The sequence below is a fragment of the Hyperoodon ampullatus genome (assembly GCF_949752795.1).
Source record: "Hyperoodon ampullatus genome assembly, chromosome: 8".
NCBI classification, from domain to species: Eukaryota; Metazoa; Chordata; class Mammalia; order Artiodactyla; family Ziphiidae; genus Hyperoodon; species Hyperoodon ampullatus.
This window is the reverse complement of record NC_136921.1, coordinates 31327345-31353087: the sequence shown is the minus strand read 5'-3', so window position 1 is coordinate 31353087 and position 25743 is coordinate 31327345. Positions and strand designations below refer to the sequence as shown.

The 25743-nt window shown below is 46.3% G+C and overlaps 1 protein-coding gene across 6 annotated transcripts in view; it reads left to right on the top strand.

Moving 5' to 3' along the window:
- Window positions 1–25743, top strand: part of NRP2 (neuropilin 2) — a gene marked incomplete at its 3' end in the record, with an annotated part of 112660 nt that overhangs the window by 5853 nt on the left and 81064 nt on the right. For all 6 annotated transcript variants that reach the window (XM_079710464.1, XM_079710462.1, XM_079710463.1 and 3 more), the window contains exon 2: window positions 6904–7081. In XM_079710464.1, coding sequence (XP_079566590.1) covers window positions 6904–7081 — 178 coding nt within the window. The remainder of the gene's footprint in view (window positions 1–6903; window positions 7082–25743) is intronic.

The following is a 25743-nucleotide window of genomic DNA, read 5'->3' as shown; positions in this document are numbered from 1 at the left end:
AAGGCATATTGGGGGCCAGGGGAAGGGAGCCGAGGAGGGATGGGTAGAGAACTAAACTGAAACCCAGCAAGAGTCTAGTGATGACGCAGTAGTTTGAATCTTCTTGGCGCTACTGAAAACAAATATCTAGAGCTTGCCTTTGGGAGGGTAGGGGGATGGAGCTCAGGGACAAGAAAACCCTCAGATAAATTAATTTTACCATTATTAGAATTAAAATGTAATATCTTTTGAACTTCATCATTATGATCTGAGGTTATTGTGTCCTATGAGATATAGTTCACACTAGCTGTACCTTGATCTATGACTAGGTATTATTATCCCAGACAAGTCCTCTAAACTCACGGTTCACCAATTAAAAAACATTTGCGCTTAATAGGAGCTGTGGGTCGGGAAGGAAGAGTAGTAGCTGGATAAGCAGAACAATTTGTGACAAGGCTTTCTTAGAATTTGTGATACCTACGGATACTTTTGGTGTTACGCCAGTCAGTTATTAATTCATTAATTCATCAAGCCTCACTGAGTCTGACTTTTGGGGAAGACTCTGGATTTGATGCTCTATGGTTTGCCAAAGATGAACAGGTGGTCCAGCAGCATGGATAAGGCTCTCTCACACCTTAGAAGATGCTGAAGAGCTTCAACCTCAGAGGTTGGGAAAGGTCACTCGTGCTGTGGGGAGATCAGGGAGGGCAGAGCTGCCATGTGAGCCTGGATTGAGAGGATGGACGATTTAGAGCTGGGAAAGGCATACCAGGGGAAGGGGAAATGGGAGCAGAGAAGGGAACACTTCTTGTTTGGGGAACACTCAGAAACTGCAGTTTAGACGGTGTGGAGGCAAATAATTGCAAATCAGGTTGGATATGGTAGCTTGTGCCAAATGCAAGGCCCAAATTGCTGGGCCAGGGGGCTTGGATTTCATTTACTAACCAATGGGGAGCCATGAAAGTTTCAACAGAAGCCTTTAGTTAATCAAAATAAATGAACAAAATTATATTACCTTTTGGAGAGGCCCTAAAATTATTCTTCTTCTATTTCCTTCCCCAAATGTCTGTTGAAAGGGTCAGGAATTGTAATCCCAGATCTCTCATGAATGGCATCAAAATTGCATTTGCAATGAGGGCTGGGAAAGAGTGGACATAAATATAAACTAATGATATTATATTGGCTGCCCTATTGGAATTGTGTTTGTTTATGATATAAGATGACAAATAACGAGGTTACCACAGGTGGTGTGATTTGAGGTCAGGGAAGGTAATCGCCTCAAACTACATTTTAACGATTAAATGAAGGTTCATTTTTAGCATCCAGACTGAGGGGAAGAGACTTCCCAAAGGCCCTGTTTCCAGACCCAACTTCCAGTTCTCTCCTTGGTGAATTCATCGGAGGTGTTTCAGAAGAGGAAGTTTGCCTCATTCCTCACTTCTTTTTCCATGCTTATCTGCTGGCTTCCTGTCCCGCTCTCTGATTCCCTCCGTCCTGCCCTCCTAGACGCTTCTTTTATTCAGATTTTGAACTTTATCATTGCAGAAGTTCACAGGGATTTGCATTTGCTGCGCCTTCAGGAGTGTATCACTCACTGCCACCCAGCCCCATAAATTGAATAGATTGCATCCCTTCCCAGTTGCCTTAGGAAGTGGTCAAACAGCCACATTCCTGGGCTGATGGATTGGCTCATTTCTTCCCAGCTTAAGCCAAGATACAGATTTTATGAGACTGTCTTGTGACAGGCTGAAGTCGCTTTGAATAAAACAAAATCCAGCCTCAGCCCACAGAAATCACTCTTTAAAAGCAGCTTATCCAAGGTTAGTGAGCAAAATTTGGTTCAAACCCTGAGCACAGGACTTAGATGATTTGAGTGAGAGATTGAAAGAAACTCTTTTTTTGGTCTTTCTTTTCATGCATCACTGTTGTTGAGATGCTCACACACAGAACTGTGTATCCCTAATATTTATAAATATACAGCCACAGACTCAGTTAAGAAAAGAAACTGCACATCAGTAGAGCTAATGTGATTGAAAGAGACATTTGAACTCTCCATAATGCAGGACAGATACTTTCATCTGAAGAATCCTGGAGTTTTGTTTCAGGCTTACTAAGCAGATGAAACAGAAATGAACACCTTGCATAAATATCTTATTGTCTAGGAGGGTAGAGAATCTTTTAAATTGGGGGTTCATCTATGGGTTACAGGATTTTTACCCCCTCCTCATTATACAGGCTTTGAATTTTAGAACTGCAACTGACCTTTAGAACGACTCCCCTCATTTTATAGATGAGAAAACAAAGGCTCAGAGTTGTTTACTAACTTACCCAAGGTCACACAGCTTGTCAGTGGGGAGACCATACTTGAATACAAGGCTTCTTACTAGTTAAGTGGCAAGACTTCTCTCTTCTGAAATCATAGAAAGAGCTTCTTCTTTTCCTTGCTACCAATAATTAAATAAAAACAATGCTGTGGAAATAGGAACAGGATGGGATTGTGCTGTGGACAAAGGAGAAATTATAAAGTAAATAAAGCGTATTATTTTGGGGGGAAATGAGACTGCTTTTCTCCACCAAGTGCCTTCAGGTATATATATGAAATTGATGTCTTGTAATCCTTCTACTCTTCCTCTTTTCTATGGCATTTTAAAGTAACAAGGGAACTGAGATTTAGTGGGTTTCAAACCCAGTTCCAGGAAGTCCTGATGTTCTTACAGAGAAGCCCCATCAGAGAGGAGGGGAGGGACTTCATGGCGGGGATACTGCACTGATTCTGGTCACCCTCCGTCCCCACACCCAAGAAGAGCTCCACTTTTAGCTGCTTTGCACATTGGAGTTCTGGATAGAGCTCTGATCAAGGAAAACACAAACACTTCTAAAAATAACTTTGAAAACTACACACTGAATTCAATCCTCTCATTGAATTACAGTGTAGGAAGCTGAGACACAGGAAGGTCACAGGGAGTTGAGAGTCCACGTGCTGCATCCCCTCTTCTTGCTAATGTCAGCCCCCCTCCCCTCCTAGTAATCTGGTCCCCTTACCCCAGACCCACCTTTGACATCACCTGACTCTCCAATCCCGTACCCAGCCAGCCTAAATTTCCCGTTTTTGCCAAGGACTTTTACTTTCAGTTCAGCTAAACTGAGTGATCTGGTTCTTCTACTGTGGGACAGCCCACAGCCTGTTGCCTGGTGTCACCTGGTGTCTCTGGCCATCGTGAAGTAAGCCATTGTAATCTGATTATTTTCGAGTCCTGGCCATCCAGTGTTTCTTTAAAACAAATCCAGCTGAATTTCCTTAGGAGGCAGACCAGATTTTTAAAGAAGATCTGTTATTCCTTCTTAATAAGTACTTCCTAAATATCATATATGACGAAGGAACCAGTGCTTCGTCTTAAATTGGGTTCTATAGGAGGGTGAGTTCCTTCTGAAACTGGCCTTAGAATTGTAAGTGGATGGATCCAGAATCCCTTTACCTGATCCCGGGCCAGGTTACCCCTAGGCAGCATCAGATGGTGCTTAGCTCACCAGCAAACAAGGGCATGTGAGAAAAACAAACAAAAAAAGAGACAGAAAGATATGAAGGTCAGAAATAATCTGACCTTTTATATGTCAAATTAAAACACCTAAGTAGTCATTATGGGGAAAAATCAGACCTTTGTGACTTTAGAACTTAGCATTCCCTTGATTTCAAATTATGTCTAGAGGTATCACTTGAATCCTTTCATCCGTGGGCCTCTTTATCTGACCTGACCTGGCCCATCCCTTAGGTTTCCTTCCCAGATGTAGGAGAAAACCCGCTCTGAACCGTCCAGGCCTGGGTTTGCCTACTTCTCTTTGGGAAGTGAATTTGCACCAGGTGAAAGATTTTCACAAAATAGAGAAAGAAGTCAGTCGCTTGTCAACTTGCCAAACAGGCTCAGTAGCTAAAAATTCAACAGGGTCAGCTTCCCTTCTGTATGTGGAGGTTGGCCTAAAGGCGTTTACCCTTGAGTTCAGCCCCTTTTGGCTGCGCTGGACTCCTCTGAAACACTTAGGCTGTTCCTTTTGGAACGGGACAGAGACCTCCCAAGCCCTGGATGGTGTAGCTCTTCAGAAGAAAGTCTAGCTCATTTCTATTGGGGGCATGTTTGTATTTCAGAAATGGAAGGGTCCCCAAACCTGGAAATGAAAGATCAGTTATTAAGAGGAAGTGTAGATGGATTAAGTGTGTTTTCCTTACAATTTTTACTGATGATAGATTTCAAGAATTCAGTTCTCTCCAAGAAAAATAGAGACAGAAATTCTAGTATTTATCTTGGTGGATATATGTCTGTGCAAATGATGTGTGATATTTTATGAGAGGGTGTGAAAGTGTGTACAGGACTAAAGTGTGAATTTCTAATATGTATATGTACCGGATATATGCTCGATATCTACGTTTGTGTGTGTTTCTGAGTGTGAGTGCCATCCAAACAAGAGTGTGAGTTTATAAATGTTTGGATATTGAAAAGATTAACTACACGCAAGCAAAGCAGATGTTTTAATGAGTTCTTAAATATTTTCATAAGTGCCTTGATTTTCTTCAGATAAAGAAAGAACAGGAAAAAAGAAAGGGGATACTCCTTTTTCCTTTGGCTAAGTGAGTTTTAACAGCCGAAAATGCAGACTATCTGCTATGGGATATATATAGTTTTTTTTTTTTTTAAGTGGGGAAATGATTACTCCTGGTGTGGGTGAGAAATGAAACCTTCCTATGAGGAAGTTTCCTGTCTTTATTGCTGATTATGTGTGCCTGGTCTAATGACTAAAAGCTTAAACTGGGGGTATGGGGCAGGGAACTGAAGGAGAGAAGATCTTTCAAGAGTAGTTGGAGAGAAGCAGGGAAGGGATAAAGAAGGAGGGAAGGAGTTTGGATGACTTGGTTAAAAAACAGGAGATCGGCTCAGATTCCATCTGATGAGTTCCAAGGCGAAAAATGTGGTTTGGGGTGAGTTGGTGGCAAGGCTGCAGTTTTCAGCAAAACAGCTGGCAGAGGAGCTGTACCCAGCAGAAAGTTTCCTCTCCCGTTAGCTTGGTCCGAGCAGCTGGTGATCTAAATCCCCACACCTCCACCTTTTCAGGGGACCACCACTCTCAGCCCTATTTCGCGCCCATGAACCAGGACCAACGGGCCACAGTTTGACTTGCTGGAAGTCGTTGGGTGCCCAGCATGGCGGAGTGGTGTGGACACCTGGAAAGACTGCGGGACTAGCCGCAGAGGAACGGGCGGCACCCGGCTTAACTGCTGGCCTCGTCTCTGTCTGGGCGGGAAGGCTGGGCCCATTGTCCTCCTGGACTGGGGAGGGTGCGGGGTCATTAGTTAGAGGATGATGTGGTCTCTGCAAACCAGAGGAAATGGCCTGCTTTTGTTTTCCACCCAGTAGGAAATGGAACCTGAATCCATTAGATTCTGGGCAGCTCAACGGGGCACAGTTTGAGCTCTTAGAGGCATGATGCCTAAAAGGCTACTTGTGTGGATTTGTGTGTCCCAACCGCCACTGCGCAGGTGCCCATCTTTTATGCATTTAAAGCCTGTCAGGCTGGTAATCTAAAGCAGAGGTCTGGACGACAGTAATGCCAACAGACACGGGGAATAGGAGAGTGCACCTGTAGAGTTAAAAAATGCATGACCCTTTCCCTCAAAGAGTGAGCACAGGAGAAAGCCCCGTCCTGTAGGGTAGCTGCTGAGCCAGAATGCATAATTCACGGACCCCGTGCTGCTCCATGCAGATGGCGATATTAAATCGTGATTGATGCTAAGAGAGGCACACATCTTAGGAAGTTCTCCTAGAGGCTTCTGAATATTTCCAGGTCTCTTGTGCCTTCCCATCTTCTGTTCTACCGTGGTATTGAGCCAGACCCCTCCATTTCCCAGGAACCCCTCCTGGGGACGACTGAGCTTCACTCCCAAATATGAGATGCTTCAAATGTCATCACCCACCTCCTCTGCCTTTGAAGATCGCCCCCTTCCCTCCTGGCCCACATGAAGCTGTTTACCTCCAGCTGGGCACTGCCGAGGGGGAGGGGAGCAGCTACTCCCCTGCAGCCTCCTTTCCAAGGCTGGTCACCACTGGACAAAGCAGCAGCACACTCTGGTGGTGGTGACCAGGCAGGAGGGACAGCGGCAAAAAGCTTGGAGAAAACACAGGCGTCCACTCAGCACAAAGCACTTTTGTCACAACTCTGAGGTCAGAGCCAGTGGATTCTCTAATGCAGATTTTTCCACTCAGTGTATAATGAAATAATAAATCAAATTTGTGGTGTGTTTGGAATTAAGTGTTTGGGGGGTTTTGCTTTTTCTTTCTTAAAAAAAAAAAAAATAGCTGAAATCACCCTCCAGGGGCTGTTCTGGCCCAAAACTGAAACTGCTTCCTCCACATCCCATGTAATTGTTACCAGGCTCACTTGTGGGTCAGCACCACAAAACCACTATTGTCAGTTCCCGGAGTCTTTACTTCTGGCTGCCTGGGCTGGGCTGGGGGACACCAAGTAACATGAAGGATTTACGAGATAAAGATAGAGATGCGAGGTCTGAACGAGGAGGAGAAGAAGATGGGCCAAGGAGCGGAGACAGGAGCAGGCAGGGAGGCATGTTAAGTTTTCAGCTTTGTTGGTTTTTGAAAATCTCAGACCATGTAATTGGGAATATTTATGAGCATTTTCTGGAATATTTTCGTTTGGCGAGTGTGTGTGTGTGTGCGCGTGTGTGGTTGGACGAGGTGGGGAGGATGAGCTGAAATAATCTCTTCCACTGAATGAGTAAGCAGGTTAGTCTTCTGGACTGCCATAAAAGGTCTGTAAAACTGTTTTAATCAGCCACTGGTAGAGAGAAACAAGGAAAGAAAAAAAAAAACAGACTGTAACATATTTGAAGTTCTTTGCTTCGTGTGCCTTCTCTTCCAGACCAACCCTGTGGAGGTCGTTTGAATTCCAAAGATGCTGGCTATATCACCTCCCCGGGGTACCCCCAGGATTATCCATCCCACCAGAACTGTGAGTGGATTGTTTATGCCCCCGAACCCAACCAGAAGATTGTCCTCAACTTCAACCCTCACTTCGAAATCGAGAAGCACGACTGCAAGTAAGCACCATCCTGTGCCATGTACATCCACGAGACACATCCCCCCCACCCGCCTGTGCCATGTACATCCACGAGACACACCCCCCACCCGCTCCCCACGTTTCTGCCATATCTGCCGCCTCGTGGCAGCTCCCCTGGCCCTAGGACCTGCTGAACAGTGGTGGATCCTGGCCCCAGAGGGAAACCTCAAGAGATTTATTTCTTTCAGTGGAAATAAAAGCCTAGTTGATCCCATAGTATGGAGGAAAGCGCCTTCCTGAGTGAAGAGTGCAAAGAATACACCCTAAATTCAAAGGCTGGCAGTGGAGGAGAATTCCACATAGGGGCAGGGACGCAGTATACAACACCAGCTCTTGACTTTAAGATTGACTTTCCCCTTGGAGATCTCCCTATTTCCACTGCCTCTCCCACATGTAGGAACCTCAGCAGCTTCCTTAAATAAAACAGTAGCCAGATCCCCAAGTGGAGACTTCCTGTGTATCCAGCCGTGGAGGATCAGGCTGTTATTTTATGAAGCAGCAGCAGGTTTCCTTATAGAGAGAGAGCTAAAAATCTGAGTCTGTACTGGTAGGTCTGAGATTTGCATTGATTCTTGGTATCTGTGCTGTACAGGTTAGAGTCTCAAAGCAGGTGCTATGGATTTACTTAACAAACACTTCTAATTGCTTTGTAAATATCAATCCATTCAGTTCTCACAATGGCCCTGGGAAGTTGGTGCCATTATGACCTCCATTTTACAGATGAGAAAACCAAAGCCCAGAGAAGTTAAGTCACCCGAGGTGACTCAGCTGGGCTCACAACATTGGTCCTGCCATCTTGGAAATGTGTGGCTTAGGAGAGACCAAGCAGACATTTAGACATCTGTGAGTGCTTTAGAAATGCCATGTTGGGACTTCCCTGGTAGTCCAGTGGCTAAGACTCTGCGCTCCCAATGCAGGGAACCCGTGTTCCATCCCTGGTCAGGGAACTAGATCCCACGTGCCACAACTAAGAGTTTACCTGCCACAACGAAGACCCAGCGCAGCCAAATAAATAAATAAATAAATATTTGTTTTAAGAAGAAAAAAGAAACACCATGTTAACACCAAGGTCCCTATAAGTTAAGGTGAGGGAGGAAGCAGCATTGCAATGTCAAGAGTGTGAATGCCCTCTGTACTGTCTAGTGGGCTCCATCTTAAAGTCTTTCCTCACTGAAACCAAAGTGAGAGTTTTTCTATGCAGGATAGAATGTGCCAATGATCATGTCCTGCTCCAAACGAGTGCCTAGAACATGCCACTGCTCTGATGGGTGTTCAGTGGCCCCTTATGATTAATAAATAGTCTGAGCATTCCTTGTGACCAAAGCATTGTGAGGACTGAAAAATTAATAAAGGGATCAGCTAGCAGGAGAAGTACAAGGGAGCAGGCCTAGGTCTGGGCCCGTGCTACCTTGTGGAGGAGAACAAGGCTCCTCTTTAACCAGAGTTCGATCGGGAGGCACAGTGAGTCAACGTCCTTGTTATCCTCCTAGGACTCCTTTGCACCTTCATAATGGTGTTTTCCTAACAAGAGGTAGTCTTTGTTGAAAACCGAAGGGTTTCCGGGTGGACGCCTCATGTGACAAAGAGTCATAAGATGCAGTTATAATCCCAGATCCACTCTTGACTCCATGGATGACATAGGGTAACTAATCAGTTCCTCTTTGTCTAAGTTAAATGCACAGCCTGTGTATATTTGCACAGCACCTCAAGGCTGCCAATTCCCTGCCAGTGAACTTTACCAAAAATTTCTGTTAGAAGAGCTTCTTTGTAAGGTATAAGGCTTCTGGTGTCTCTGGCTGGGTTACAGGAGGTTGGCACAGACTGAAGCGTGATGTCCTGAGAGCTTGGGTCTGAGCTCAGAGAACTTTGACTAATCACCTTTCTCAACGGAGGGCCAAAATCTGTTATGCTTATGCCAGAATATCTCCCAGGAAAACTGCTGAGAGGTCATCTCATGTATATTCATAGTGGCAGAGAGAGAAGGCATGGCTTTGGGAAGGGAAAACTCAGGAGCTGGTGAGCGTGACTTAAAACATGTTGGAAGCACAAAAGGCCAGGGAAACATGTTCCTGCCCAGTTTGGGGCTGTGGCATAGCCCTAGCCTTCAGGACTCAGCCCCAGGGATGGAGCGAGCACAAGGTCTCTGGAGCCACTGGGAACAGAGGAACCCAGACGTTGCCTCTGGCTGGAGTTGGAGGAGGGGAAGCAGGTAAGTTACAAGGTTATTCTGAAGCTTCTGGTGCTTACCATCCGTACCAAGTAGCTTCCTGTTTCTCTCCCCACTCCCCCAATTCCATGCTTCCAGCTTGAACCAAAAAGTTCAGGGAAGTCAGAAAAAGATCTTTCTGGAGTCTCTTTGCCCCGGTGCCAGAGTGTCAGCAAGACGCTGTTGGGGTCACGCCTCTGCTACTTAACCTCATCGTTACTTCTCTTACCCTCCCCCATTTCTCCTCCACTCCCCATTTCTCTCTCATCCTCATTAATTTTTCTACTTAGAAAGACACATCCGGTTCTCTCCATCTCTCACCCTGCAAGGTATTTTTAACAGTCTTCACTGCCACCTGCATTCAGGGTAAATGGGTTCCTCCTTCCCCCACTGCCTTGTGTCACTTTCTTGTGAAGGGGACAGTCCTGAAGGCTCTGTCCTGTTCCTTCTCTCTCCCGCTCTCATTTTCCTTCCAAGGGAGCTCCCGGGTTGGAAAGCACTTCCTATCAAAGGAAATTAGCATCCTTTCTCTTTTCATTTCGGTGCATGTTTCCAATTGGATTTGGCTCTCAAGGCCCACAGGGTGGACACCTACCAAGAGAAAACGGCCCAAAGGTCCTTCTGAGGAGAGCTTGCAGCATCAACACCCCTGCAAAAAGAAAAATGAGTAAGAACGTCAGGGGAAAAAAAAAAAAACCAGCCCCGCTGTGCGAAAAGGGCAGTGGTCAGCATGCCTGCCCTTTTCTGTTCTCCCCTCTTCTTCCTTTGTGCGGGATTAACCGCAAAGATGGCCCCATGACCTGGGAATGGGCCCTGCCATGAGATGATTAGCCTGGCCGGTGGCCCCTAAGCCTTTGGCTCCTCGTCCCTTGAAATCCACATCCTAAAGGTGTAGCCTGTTGGTGAATAAACCCCAGACAGACAGACCGTTTCCCCTAACCGTCGCTTGCTAATTTTGTTCCATTTAAGTCTGCCGTCTGCTTGGAAACTTTCACTCACCAGCCCCAGTTTTGCCTGAGTCAGTACAGTCCGAGGCCACCATCTGCAGTGAGCTCCCAACTCCTCCCTCTGGCCGTCTGCAGGAATCCAAGCCCCAGCACCCACAGGCTGCTCTGAGGCCCAGTCACCAGCTGCAGGCAGAAACCAGAAACCCCTGTGGACAAAAAGGCAGGACTCAGGGCCATCTGAGCAAACAGGGAGAAGCCACTTCATTCCCCGCGGTGGGGAAGAGGATCCTGCTACTGCCTTTCACTTGAGTCATCAGCCAAGTGGCTGAAGCTTAGGGCTTTAGAAGCATATGCATGCAAACCTGAATATTCTTTTTTCCCTTTCTGAGATCTAAAATATATGTATTCTTGAAAACACCCACCTGCGTATGATACACAGCTTATTCAGGAGCCCTCGCACAAGCCTGGCATCCCACCCCATCCCGGAGGCCCAAATAAAACCAGAATCAAGAGTCTAGGTCCTTTTAAGAATTGGTTATTTCCAGATGGATATCTTGAAAAACATGCTTCAGAAAGTGCGAAAACCACTAGAAGACTTGGGGGAACGTTTCTTAGGCTGAAAAACCCACACAGAAACCTATACTGATAATTTTATGTGTATGTTCAGGACAAGAAATCTCATTTCCCATGCCCCATTGAAATTTCCAGATTCTAAAACATACTCCTCTGAAGTTCCAAAAGTTCCTCTTTAGAAAGATTTCTTCTTCTTTTTTTTTTTTTTTGCGGTACTCGGGCCTCTCACCGTTGTGGCCTCTCCCGTTGCGGAGCACAGGCTCCGGACGCGCAGGCTCAGCGGCTATGGCTCATGGGCCCAGCCACTCCGCGGCATGTGGGATCTTCCCGGACCAGGGCTCAAACCCGTGTCCCCTGCATGGCAGGCGGACTCTCAACCACTGTGCCACCAGGGAAGCCCTAGAAAGATTTCTGATTAAGAACATTCTAAGTCATGTGCCACGCTTCCTTGTCTTCTTAAACAAAATTAATGCTGAGTCAACTTTTTCTCAGTGACTCAGGCTTCTAATTCTAAACTTGACTTTTTGTGACAGAGGCTGGGTAATGTCATGTTTGGGTCAGATAGATTCAGATATGAGTTTTTGTTGACCTTTTAAACTTCCCAGGCCTCAGTGTCCTCATCTGCAAACCTTGACAACGGTAACTACTTTGCAAGATTTCAGTCTCTTGTTTATGTAGATGCACAATAAATTCGCAACTGGCTTAGCATCTTTGTACGCTGGGGGAATGTGTGACTTTTTTCTATCAATACTCTTGCTGTCATCTTCTGTTATGAGTATACCCCTCTGACCTCTTTTCACCCTTTTATTGTGGGTATGGATTTTGCTTCAGGAGGTTTTGGTGTCTGTTGGGAAGTGTTTAGTCCTGGGGTCTAAGCTATTGTCCCAGGCCAGTGCGGTCCCAGGGCAGGCATGTCTGGTTTGCTTTAGTCAGCCACGTTCATAGCAGAGGGCGTACTAGGGTTGTCTCCCGGGGACAGAGCGTAAGAGCATCAGTGCATGGAGTCCTCGGCATTAGCTGAGCTGCTCACCATCTTTTCTTCTGAAACTATCCCCCCACCCCGCCCCACCCACATTCTGGATATTTGAGGTTTGGGGGGATATTTGGCCTCTAGCTAAGTGTGCTGGATAAACAAAGTGCCCTTGTGTTTATTTACGGCCAGAGGAGCTCTCTAAATCTTAGAAGATACGTGTGCTTCTCCCAAAGTAGGGGATGCTATCTTAGGAAGGGGGCACTTTCCCAGGTTGATAAGTTGACTGCAGGAAACAGAGGGAACATACCAGACCTCAGTAACCTGGCCCTTCCCCAGCCGGCCAGCGAAGATTCCCTGTGCTCTAGAAACATCCTCCACATACAGCCACATATGACCTTACATCTGCAGGAGACCCTGTGCGGGCCAGGGGTCAGACTCTCCTCCCCCTCCCCTCCAGTGCCCCACGGCACGATCCCCTCCATCCCCCCTTGGAGTCCTTGATTCCTCCAGCTCTCTTTTAGGGCCCCCTACTCGGCACTCCCCAAGCGTTGCATATTGCCTTGATTTGCTTGCTGTTTGTTCGTGCGTGGTCATCCTGTGTTCTGAGCACGTAAGTTCTCTAAAGGCACGGACCACATGTGTCTCATCTCTACCCTCTAAGGTGCCTAGTCCTAGAGGGGGCTGAGCAGGGGCATGCAGATGATTGTGTCAGGGAGATTTTTACATCTGAGTTGCCAGGATGTAAGTCAGCATGGCATGAACCCACACTGGAAGGTCAACAGAGGTGTCTTCCCTAGCCGTCCATCTTGTGATGTGACATAATGACAGCAGGAAGGTAAGACACGGGATCACGGAAGTTACTAAGCTCTCTGTGACTTGGTCTTTCATCAGCAAAGTGGCAATAGACCTTTCATGCGTTGCTAGTTATTAAACATCTACTATGTGCCAAGCATGATGATAGCCTTGGGAATTCAGTGATGAATAAGTAAATGGTACCCTTTGACCCTATGAAATTTAGAGTTTGGAAGGAGGAAGCAAGTAAAAAAATATGTGGTTACTGATGATAAAGTTGCCACATATGGAGCATCACCTATGAGCCTGACACTGCCAAGTGCTTTACATACATCATCACATTTGATCCTTGCAACAAACCGTGAAATGGGAAATCATTGTTACTCTTCCCATTTTACAGACGAAGAATCTTGGGCTCAAAGAAGGTAAGCAACTGGCCCAAGTTTGCACTCTTGAAAGTGGCAGAGAATGGAATGAAGTGAGAGAGTGGCATGGACGTATATACACTACCATATGTAAAATAGATAGCTAGTGGGAAGCAGCCGCATAGCACAGGGAGATCAGCTCAGTGCTTTGTGACCACCTAGAGGGGTGGGGTAGGGAGGGTGGGAGGGAGACGCAAGAGGGAGGGGATATGGGGATATATGTATATGTATAGCTGATTCACTTTGTTATAAAGCAGAAACTAACACACCATTGTAAAGCAATTATACTCCAATAAAGATGTTTTTTAAAAAAGTGCAGAGAAGGGATTTGAAACCAGAACACACTACTTTGCAACCTGAGCTCTTTACTCTCATGCTCTATTGCCTCTGCCAACACCATGCATTCTGACCGGGGACGAGATATGAGCCCTGGGATCTACCGTTGGCTGAGGAGATCAGGGAAGGCTCCCTGGAGGAGGCGATGCCTGCACTGATCCTGAAGAAGTTAGCCAGGCAAAGGGGATGGGGGTAGGGCTGGTGGCCCAGGCAGAGAGCATCATGTCAAAGGCAGGAAGGGGAGAGAATTTGATGTCTTCAGGAACCACAGTGATGTAGGGCCATCCTGGTGGCTTGTTGATACAAACCCCCTTCTCGGTGAAGAGATGACTGGGCAATGCTATTTAATTTTATTGCCTGGCCAGACAACTTCCAGCATCTCAGAGAGGGGCTGTGGTCAGAAAGCAGGAAAGAGTGAGATGTTGGGGACTCTGCTGTCCCACTCTCCCTGGTCAGAGAGTTTCTACAGTTTCATACCCTGTATCCAGGGACACCCCCCCCACACACAATTTAATGCCTGAAAGTGGGGTATGGCCTGGGAAAGTCCGGGTAACACTCTGCATTAAACTACGCTCATCAGTTTACTCCTACACAAGACTCCCTGTGAACACACATCTCTTTCCTACGAATAGAGGGCAGGAGGGCACAATGCCCAATCAGACGTGTGGCTTCGGCTGGTCTCTGGAACTCAGAGCAGAGTGAGAGTTCTCTGTGGTTCAAGAGGGTGTCTTGCACTCAGGAGAGATCCTCAGGTTGATTACCCATGACATTGTTACAAATTTACTGCCTGCTCAGCCACAGAAATATTCTGATTCCCCCAAGGAACCAATGAGCAGCAATACTTTTCTGTATCACAGCAACCCCACTAATGACAGAAACAGATCCCGTCCAGGTACGCGGTGCAATAAACGGGAACAGTCCTGCTGCCTCGAGCTCAGCTGGCAGCCAACCCCACACACACCAGCCTTGACCAAGGACTCCACCCAGCAGCTTAGCTTGCTGAAGAAGTGGGGGAAAACACCGCAGATTGTTCTCCGCCTACCAAGGTTAAAGAGCAGTTGGGACCAACGGTTATTTTTGGCAGTTTGTTTTTAAATATGCGATGTTGCAATCGCAACTCTCCAAATGCAAGCTTCACTGTGGATGTCCTTCCTAACAATGCATTTTTACCTTCTCATTGAGAAAATGACTTGAGATTTTCTAGTACACAATCCCACTTGTTCTGGCTCTCAAGCCTGGCACCTTCTCTGAACCCAGAGGTCCCAGAGGCCCAGCATCTCACCCCATGTAGCTCCATGTAATTCTCCCATCTAATTACACCGGGTGAGAGTCTGTCTTAAGAAACTCAGTGGGAGCTCTGGGTGTGGAGGGGATAAACAGGAGAAGGAAATAGATGAAGTAGAGAAATTAGATTTTTCTAAAAAGGGATTTGTGTGTTTTCCGGTAGTCATGAGTCCTTTAGAAAAAAAAAATGTATTCTCTTTGTTTTGTCCTTTTTAGTGGCAGGGGAGTTGAAACCTTTGGATCAAGAGAAACTCAACAGAATATTTAATTCCATTCTTCTACTTTTGCCTGGATAAATCATCCCAGAAAAAAAAAAATTAGCTGCCCTTGTCTTTCCTTCTAGAAAAGAGCTTCCATCATCGTCCTTCATTATGAGACCTGTGCCTCACAACTCATCTCACTTGATTGCAGAGTAGATGGTTGTATTTAATTTACATAATCAAAATTTTTTTTCCTAGAAGGAAAATCCGTGAAAAATGTTAGCTGGTTCAAAATAAAACTTGAAAAAGAAGAAGAAAGAAGAAGTGTGAGTTGGGCTTAGGTTTAGGAGGGCAGCAAAAAACTCCACATGATAAAGGAAAATTCACATGATTTTTTATGCTTTTTCCCCGGCTCTGTAGCCAAGCATCTTGGCGGTCTCTATACATTTTTCAGCTCTCTGAAAAGCCCCCATTAGGGGCTCCATCGTATGTTTGTAGGTGGTATGGAGGGATTGTCAGTTGGACAATAATAGCAAATATTTATTAAGCTACTGACAGGTGCCGGGTGCTACTACACCAAGAACTTGCCATGTGTTACTCTCATAACAATGCTTTGGGGCTGGTACTGCTGTTATTCCCATTTAACAGATGGGGACACTGAGGCCCAGAGAAATCACACAGATAGTAATGGTAGGGCTGGGATTTGAAGTCTGCTGCCCAAAGCTGCCTTCGTATACCTGTGTCCTTGTGCCTAGAGCTGTCATCTGCTGTCCCAAGGCTTAGGTATTTGGGGCCTCTCTGATTTCCTTAGATATACTTGACAAGTCTTTTCTTTTCCTTTTCTCTTTCGTCCTTTTCTTTACCTCTTCCTGCCACGTGGTCACCTCCGGATGCCGACAGGGCAGTCAAGGAGGGAGAGAGCTTTCTGTGTCTTTAACTGCAAGCTGGAGGCCTGCCTCTCAGTCAGTTGTCTCTCTCTGCCTCCCTGTCATCCACCTCCGCCCCTGTCCCGCACAGCCCCCTTGCCACCCTCTTCAAATCCCCTGTCATTCCCCCATCACCTCACTCTCCGTCTGGAATCCGAAGATGTGAGGGCTGGTAATAGAGTGTCAGCGGAAGTAATTGATTCCTCACACAGAGAGAATTCTCCTGCCTTTAGTGTCAGCGGAGCTGCACCAGAGTCGTGGAGGGTGAGTGAGGCCTGGAAACAGCCCATGGCTGAGCTGTCAGGGTGAAGCCAGACACAGCGGGGAGTGAGCAAGAGGGAAAACGGTGGAACAAATCATTGTTTTGTTGGAAAGGAAAGGAGTAAATCATATTTCAGCCCAGGAACTGGCAGTTTGAAAGAGATGGTTGAGACCTAGGAGCAGAGGGAATCCGTGCCGCGGGTTTTAACGGGAGGGTTTTTCTTGGTCTCAAGGTAGGAGGTTTCGTCCGCCCCGCCCCCCCTCCGCCGCTTACCCCCTCCGCCGTTATCATCATTATTATCATTAAAATAATTACCGTAACAATTACAGTTGATGAGACCTCGGGTTTATAGAGCACCTTTCATCTAAATGTTCAAGGTGATTTATCCCTGTGTCATCCCTTTGAGAGCAGAAGGAGGGTAAGGACGTACCATTATTTTTTTGGTCTTATCTGCTGGGAAACTGAGGTCCAAGCAGATACAGGATTTAGTCCCAGCCTCCAGGCAGGCTGCTGGGTTAAATGTCGGGGTACTGACTCCTCTTCTGGGGGGGGGGTCTGTCTCTACTGCCCGCAAGGGCTCTTCTCCTTGTGCGGCCCCCAGAGCTCTTCCCTGGCGCTGATGCTGCCTCCCCACGCTGTGAGGACCCTGCCGGCCACCGCAAGGAAGTGACCTTCGCGCCAGCCAGCAGCTCTGCACGCAGAGCAAACAGCGTGCTCTGGCTGTGGGATAAATAAAAGTCCTTTAAGGTCTGACTCACACCGTTCCCATCCCGTGAGTAGACTTCCTGCAATCTGGTTCCCTTTCTTGCGGGAGCTGGTGTCCTTTCTAGGCATCTTTCTTTCTGGTCTGACTGAGCCTTCAGCCAAGAGCATCCAACATTCTGAACCTTCACAGCTTCTACTCCGCCCCTCCAAACGGCAGCTGGTTCTTCCGGAACAGAGGGGCGTTTCCATGATGGGGAGAGGCGAGTGCTTTCACGTGTCCTGCGTGGACAGGCCTGCTTTTGCTCTGACAGCCCCGGGGCCTTCAGAACACAGCCATTGGCGAAAGCTTACCAAGCGGCCGTTGGAGAGGTGCAAGCAGTCCCAGCTGACTGGCCCTCGAGCGCTGGCCTCAGAGTCTCCACCCTGGCGTGGCAACAGCCCCTTCCTGCTTGGACGTTAGTGCAGGCCCATCATTTCCACATCACCGTGCTTTTTGCATTTGCACAGTAGTGACAAGTTTGCCCCTGGAGCGGGGGAGAAACTCTGAGCTCTGTAACCTGAAGCTCAGGGTGAATGAAATGCAAGGACAGGGCTCGTCACACCTGCCACCTACTCCCCAGGCTGTCCCCTGCTTGCATTTCCGCCTGGCACGTTTTTCAGACAAGCTTTGTACTTTCTGACTTTTGTTATGGTGGCTGGATGCCAGCAAAGGGGGATAGAAAAATGACTGGGAGCCTTGATCCCAGGAAAACATATAAAGGACTTTTTCGATGCTGTGGTTGATTCCCTAGTGCCCAGCACACCTTGTTCCCAGCAGGCTCCCATTTTTCAGACAGATGGAGAGGTTATGATTCACTCTCACAATTAGACCCTCTGGGAGCCAGGGTTGGGGAGCACCCGTCCCAGAGGGAACCGTTCACCTGGCCAAGTTCAGGGACGCTGCTGGCACGCCAGGCCAAGGGACGGTGTACCCTGATTTCCCCTCAGTGCTCCAGTCACCTTCTGTCCTTACCTGTCAGCCCTGAGAGGCACAGAGGCATGGTCCCTGGAGCCATTTATGAGACGAGGCAAACTGAGGCATGTCCGATTGACCCAGGCCAGCTTAGAACAATTCAGCAAGTCTCTGGCCCTGCTGCATTTCACCTTCCCATCTGAGCAGCAGCCTAGTGGTGAATGGACACACATTGTGGGCTACTCTTATCTGCTTTCTACCCTGATATTGTTACAAAGTGCTAGCATGGGGTCCTTTGAGCTGACTGCAGAGGGTGAGGATTTTATAGATGCATAGAGCAGACAGAAAGACTCAACAGTCCTGCTGAAAACAGCCTGCCCAAAAGCCTTGAACTTCACATTAGCACCGGTTGCTTGGAAAGTCCTTCCTTGCATAAGCAAATACGTTCCATCCAAGCCTGTCTGCAGGAACAGAGGAGATCTGTGGCCACAGGACCTGAGGAATGTGCTTGCTGGGGAGCCGGTCAGTGGAGGGAGTGGAGTGTGGCCAGAGGGTCAGGGAGAAGTGACGCAGGCTTTGTTGTGTGCCCTTGATTCTCTGAAAGTTCATCTACAGTGAGGCTTATCAGACACGGTGTCTGGAGCGGCCTCCTTCCTCACGTTGCGAGGTGTTCTTGGCAACCTGCTCCGCCAGGAACAATGAGACCGGCGGGCCCTCTCCATCATCCCAGGGATTCTGCGGAAAAACGACCAGCAATTATAAATAGATGCTGTTTGTAGTTTCCATTTTCTTGCCTTCAAGGTTTTTTGGAATAACTCCTTCAGTTTGTTTTGGGTTGTTCTCTTTGCATACTTCCTTTGCTGGGTGGTCAGATTTCCTCCCTTCTAAAGAGCCCTGGTGACCCTGGCTGTGAGGGGATTGCTAATAAGCTCAAAATATCAGAGATTCAGGATGGGAAGAAATAAAGGAAGAAAATGAAAGTGCCAACAGCCGCTATTAATACACAAACCGATGCGGTGTGTGAGTCCTTGGAGTTAGCAAATAATGGTAATAAGTTAGGTAAGACATAATAATGATATGGAGTTAGACAACAGCAACAAATAATGATACAGCAGCAGCAATAACAACTAACGTTTATTTATTGAGCATTTACTACGTGCCTAGCCCTGTGCTGAGCTGTTGACGTGCATTAACTCACCAAATCTAGGGAGGTTGAGTGCCTAGCTCTTCAAGACCCAGCAAATGGGAGTGGAGGTAGTTTTGAACCCAGCCTGGCTGGCTGGTTCCATAGTCTGGGTTCGGAAACATGAGACTGAAACGAATTCTCAAAAACTCAAGTGATGAAGCACTGTTGATAGGTTTGTACAGGAGGAGGATTTTTCGAAACCACCCTCTGTAGCACTGAGGTTGGGGAACATTGAGACTGTCTCTAAATTTATTACTTTTCATTTCCTCTTCACCTGTTCAGTTTCCAAAGCATCGTGTGTATGTAACTCTTCTCTCCCCCAAGTCTGCCATCCTATTTTGTAGAACCCAGGTAATAATCAAAATGGACAGTGCCTCGCAGGCACTTTCTAAGGCATCCAGTGCTGTGCTGGGCCTGTATATACCTTCACGAACCTTTCAACAATCCCACAAGGTGGGGCGTATTATTATTTCCATTTTATAGATGAAGAAACTGAGGCTCAGAGAAGATAAATGCCTTGCCTGAAATCATACCACTGGCATGTGCCAAGAACCAGCTGGGTCTGTCCACAAAACCCATGTACTGCATTTCCCAGAGTACGCACACCCCTGTAGACAGATATGTTTCTGTGCAATTAAAAAAAATTTTTTTTGGCCCCAGACCCCTTCCCTAGGAAAATGTGCATACACACAAACACACAAAATTTCTGCGTAGGATTGTAGGGGTTCCCCAACCTACTAAGGCTCATCTGTGGACCCTACTGGAAATCCATGGGCTGAAAAATATGTGCTCTAGATGATACTATAAGAGTGTATAAATACACAGGATACTGTTTTCTCACCCAATGGACCATATGTTCACATATGGGTATATATGTACTTATAAAAATACTTCAGTTACAAAAATTAATATGTTATCCCATCTGAACACTTACAAGCTGGATTTCTACTAGATGAGTCTTGAAACTGTGAATTCCAAATCTATTCACTACATCTATGGGTGATTTGTCTATTAAATTTGGCAAGTCCTACAGGCTTTGTTTAAACAAAACAGCTAGATAAAAAGAGTGAGATTCTGTTAAGTCTCTGACTGAGACGGAGAGGTGTCTTTGCACCTGGCACCTTATGATGTTACAGTGTTCTGGCAATCTGGCCTTCCCACTGCACTCCAATCTTCATGCAACAACGAGGCCAGAGGCCAGAGGTGAGGTCAGCGTGCCCTGGAGTGAAACCGCCTGGGCAAAGCCTGCCTCTGGCCTTTCCTTGTCGTGTGACTTTGGGCAGGTCACTTCATCTCCCTGAGCTTCAGCCTCTACATCTGCAAATGGATGGTAATCATATCAGGGCCTGGTGTGTATTAAGTGAGGGTTGAATGAAATAGTGTCTACGTGGAGCAAGGATCTAGTGCACTGTGAATGCTCAGTAAATGGGAGTCTTCTCATTGATATACCAGCTTCTTATAAAAGTGGTACGACCTGACAGCTCGCTGATTTCTCCATAAAAGCTGGATGTCCCTACTAAGCTGGAGACCAGGTGACCTGGCTTTGGGCCTGAATTGACCAGAAACTTCAGCATCATGCAGACCTACTTCACAGACTCTTAGGATCTCAGGCAGCTTCTTCTTTGAGAAAGTTGTGCATGACAGTGTTATTTTTTCCTCCTGTTGTCCCTGCAGGTTTTTTTTTTTTTTTTTTGCGGTACGCGGGCCTCTCACTGTCGTGGCCTCTCCCGTTGCGGAGCACAGGCTCCGGACGCTCAGGCTCAGCGGCCATGGCTCACGGGCCCAGCCACTCCGCGGCATGTGGGATCTTCCCAGACCGGGGCACGAACCCGTGTCCCCTGCATCGGCAGGCGGACTCTCAACCACTGCGCCACCAGGGAAGCCCCTCCCCCTGCAGGTTTTAATGTAAGGATTAATAAGACAGTGTTTGTAGATGTCTTTGAGCTTCCTGTAAGAAAGGCACTCCAGGAGGTGGTAAATTCTCTGGCCTGGATAATCTACTCATGAAATATGGAACTTTGAAAGTGTGAGAAAAACCTCAAATCACTTTGACAGCATTTTAATTATGGTTGATTTGTTTGCCGCTAATAGAGAAAATGCTGTCAGCATGATTTGAGATATTTCTTCCACTCAAAATGTTGTATTTCATGTTTTCAAGTCCCAAGGCAACATTTTGGTTTCCAGATACAACCAGAATAGTTCAGTGAGTGTGTTGGTGCACAAATGCAGAGTGTAAAACAGACCGAACCCCTCAGAAAGCAGAGTTCGTTCTTCTTAACATGTAATGTCCACCTCAGGTTCCTCAATCATTTATTCACTCAACAGAAAGTTAGTGAGCTCTCCTATGTACTGGGCACTGTGCAAGTATTATAAATTCATCCGTGAAAAGGTGAGGTTCTTACCCTCATGGTGCTTATTGTCTAGTGGAGGACACAGATTCTAAACAAATAAAGTATATTGACAAAACCTTACAGATTATGGTAACAGTCAGAAAGGCAATGAGAGGGTGGTGAGGCAGAAAATAAGGGCATGCCAGCTGAAATGGGGTAACTAGGGCAGGCTTCTCAGAGGAGGTGACATTCGCACTCAGAAGAATGAGAAGGTACCAGACAGAGCAAAAGCTAACAAAGAGTATGGCAGGCAGAGGGAAGAGAAAGTGCAAAGCCCAGGGGCTGGAAAAACCTTGCCATGTCCGAGACGTGATGGCTTAAACATTCATGATGCAAGTAGCATGAGAGGAGGCATTGCCTGGTTGGCAAAGTTTATGGCTTCAGGACTTGGGTGCAGAGGTGCTTAGATGTGTAGACAAATCCCATAGAATGGGCACAGCATTCTTCCTTGGAGCAGCTAAGTACTCTGCCTATGATATAGAAATCCCCTCACAAGCCGTTCTATGTGACATCCATAAAGGTAGACTCTGGATGGGGCTAGACATTATCCAGCCCTGGGAGAAGGGGCCTCCATGTGGTAAATCTTCCAGCACAGCCTCGGTTGGCTGACCCAGCCTTTGGTGGCCTGCTGGGCAGCGTCAAGTGTGGATAGAGTTATGGAAAGTAGAAAGCTTCTTTTCATGTCTGCCTAGTGATGAGAAGAAGAGATGAGACTGTTGCTTTTTCATATCTCTCCTGTGGACTCTTATAATTAATTCCACCATCAAGATTCCCACGCCCAAAATGTGGATTTGGGGAGAGAAATTAAGACTTTGAAGTCAAGAAAGAAAGTACAGAAAGCATTCATTAGACAAATGCTCCACATACAGATGTCGGAATCTGTGAAGAGAAAAGTAAAAAGGTACTCGGGGAACCATTTTAGAGAGAAAAAAAGAACTGGAGTAGAGATGGCTACTTCGGCTTAGGAAAGTAAATAAATAAGAAAAGGTAGTGTTAAAGCTTTGAAAGGAATTTTTTCATCCGAGGGAGATTAGGAATAATGAAATGCAAACACAATAGTTAATATGTCTGTTAGCTGGTTTCTGTTTCCTTCCAGAAAATGAATAAGAGGAATGGCTTTTCAGGTTATCCTACTTGACTATCGGGGTGAGCTCTGAGTTTGCAGCCCAGATTCCTTTACCAAACAAATGCTGGTTATTAGATGCTAGATGCAAAGTCAGATCTATTCCAAGGCCACAAATTTCCTAAGTCTCTGCTAGGTCTTCACAAATGAACCTGACAACACTGAAATTTCTAAGGAGATTTACTCCAGCTGTAACAAATCCCTGATAAGAAAAAATTTCCCCAAATGAATCAGTCACACAGGAGGTAAATGAAACATTCTGTGTGGAGTCAGCATGTCATTTGGAATATGCCCTTCATACAAAAACCCCAGCCAGAAGACCTGGTGGTTAGCTGGGGCTTGTCTACAGGGCAGAACCCCAACACTGAAGGGAAGGGGGGTGTTAGCTGCCAAACTGTGACTGGGTCGCTTTCCCCTCAAGCAAACTGAATAGGAAAATCCAGTTTTTCTAAGAAGTTCAAGTAAGGACTGATTATTTACTTCACAAAAGGACTCACCAGAGGGGTCCTTTAAATAACAAGCTCAGAGAGAAACTGTATGATATGATTGATTTATATGAACCTTTTTCAAAAATGTCTCTCTTCACTATATGTGTACGTAGATATGTAAGGATGTATTTGCAGCTGGCCGCATTACCCAAAAGGATTTGGGTGGTATATCCATTGAGTAAATTGAGGCAAGTTTATAGCTATGACATGTGCTGGGTAGCCTTGCTTTATCACTGATTCTGTTAATCCCCTAAATTACTCCATGGGTGTTTAGGCAACCAGGTAAAACCCCCCGCTTCTGATGAACAAGCCAGTGGGATGTCAGGGCCTTTTTCTGTCCTTCCTATAGAAATTGGCAACACAAACATTGGAGCTATCTGGTAGTCTTTAAAAAAAATTTTTTTAAGTATTCACTGAGTGTGGGCCATGTCCCTGGTATTATTCTAGGTGCTCCAACAAGCTATGTCTTATTTAGTCCTTACGGTGATTCTGTGAGATGGTTGATGATTGTCATGATGACGACGGTGTTTTTTTTTTTTTTTTTTTTTTTTTTTTTTTTTTTTTTTTTTTTTTTTTTGTGGTACGCGGGCCTCTCACTGTTGTGGCCTCTCCCGTTGCGGAGCACAGGCTCCGGATGCACAGGCTCAGCAGCCATGGCTCACGGGCCCAGCCGCTCCGCGGTATATGGGATCCTCCCAGACCGGGGCACGAACCCGTATCCCCTGCATCGGCAGGCGGACTTTCAACCACTGCGCCACCAGGGAGGCCCGACGACGGTGTTTTTTATCTGCAAGATTTTGAGAGCTGGATTATTTTTCTCAGCTCTTCTACTTTGGAAAAAATTCTTTATGGAAGTATCGTTATTTTATATATTTTAAAGAAATGCAGGCTCGCTGTAAACAGTTCACATAATAGAAGAAAGTAAAAATTACAAATTATCCCACCATCCATATATCTCACCACTGTTAATATTTTAGTCTATATTCTTTTTTTTTTTAAATTTCTTTCTTTCTTTCTTTCTTTCTTTTTGGCTGCGTTGGGTCTTCGTTGCTGTGCGCGGGCTTTCTCTAGTTGCGGCGAGCGGGGGCTACTCTTCCTTGCGGTGCGCAGGCTTCTCATTGCGGTGGCTTCTCTTGCTGCGGAGCACAGGCTCTAGGCACGCGGGCTCAGTAGTTGTGGCTCACGGGCTTAGTTGCTCCATGGCATGTGGGATCTTCGCGGACCAGGGCTCGAACCCGTGTCCCCTGCATTGACAGGCAGATTCCTAACCACTGCGCCACCAGGGAAGTCCCTATTTTAGTCTATATTCTTCCAGACTTTTTCTGTATGTATATGCAAGGAAATATATATACCTATATATATATTAAAGCATACTTTTTAAAAAAATCTACTTTTTTTCAACGTAACAATATATCGTGGACATTTTTCCTTAAAAGCAAAAAAAAAAAAAAAAAAAAAACAACACTAGACCTATAACACCTTTACTATAGCAGTGGAGTATTCCATTTTATAAATATCCAAAATTCATTTACCCACCACTGCTGTTGGACATTTAGACACAATGCTGTTTATAAACAAAGCATCTTTTCACTTTTCACATGCTTTTTAAAATAAATACACACAAAATGCATATACATCTTTGCACAATTGTCTGATTATTTTCCTAGGAAAAAATCCTAGCAGCGGGATTGCTAGGATTAAAGGATGTGTACATATTAACTCTTTTCACATTTTTGCCGAAATGCCCTCCAAGATGTTTGAACAGATGTACATTCCCTCTTATACTGCATCTCTACTCACTTTCTCTGTCTCTTAGGGAAAGTCACTTCTGCACTATGGCTCAGCTGCTTCTGCTCTGAAATGGGTGTGAAAATACAACAAATCCCTGTGAACACTCATGAAGCACGTGCTGGGACACTTTATACAGATGACGTGGGTCATTTAACTTTCAGAAAAACCCTAGGAGAAAAATTCTAGTAGCCCTGTTTTGCTCTTATTTTCCCCATTTCTGAGGCTCAGAAAGGTTGAGTAACTTGCCTGAGGGGACGCAGCTAATAAGTCTGAGCTGGGATCCAAACCCTGTTCTGTCTAATTCAGGGGTGGGGGTGGGCTAGGGGGACACTGGCTCCTCCAGGCAAGCTGGGTAATGTCTGCTCCATGGATATAGGTGCTTCTCCACCGTTGTGCACCCTGGTAAAGAAGGCATCACCATTACTCAGCTGAGAGTGACTGTCCAACAGTGCTTACCTCATCGTGGAAATACAAAGGAGGGGTTTTCCAGAAGTTTTGGGGGAATTTCCTTTGAGAACAAACTAAGTGTCTTTTCACTGCTGTTTTGGAAGTGAGGAAGCACATTTTCAAAGTCAGCACCGTCTCCCACACTGAAATCACAAGACCTAAACAGATCCACCCACCTCCCCCCACCTTGCCTTTCCCAATCTGTGTCTATCTCTTCAGAGCTCCTGGGGGAAAACCCTGCCATCTCCTCTTCTCTAGACTCTAACCAGCTTCTGTGATTCTTTGGACTGTAGGATTCCAGCCCTCTGGGGTTTAAGAATGAACTAACCCTGGTCCACTCCGTATACTCCCTTCGAAGGCCTGTTTATTTGGAAGTGGCTGAGCCATCTGAAATATGGCTCCCAGGGGCGGTGGTGAGGCCTCAGGCCACTCCAGCTCAAACAAGTCACTTCTGCAGGCCACCTGTGGCACATCCCAGGGAGGGTAGCCTTCCCAGTCCCTCTCTTTACCCCAAAAGAAGAGATTTTGGACATGTTGTTTTAACAGGTTGATGTAAAATAAATAAACAGGGAGAGAGAGGGAGATGGATGGTTTTCAGTAAATAATGGTACAGAGGCCAGCAATTTGAGGGAGCTG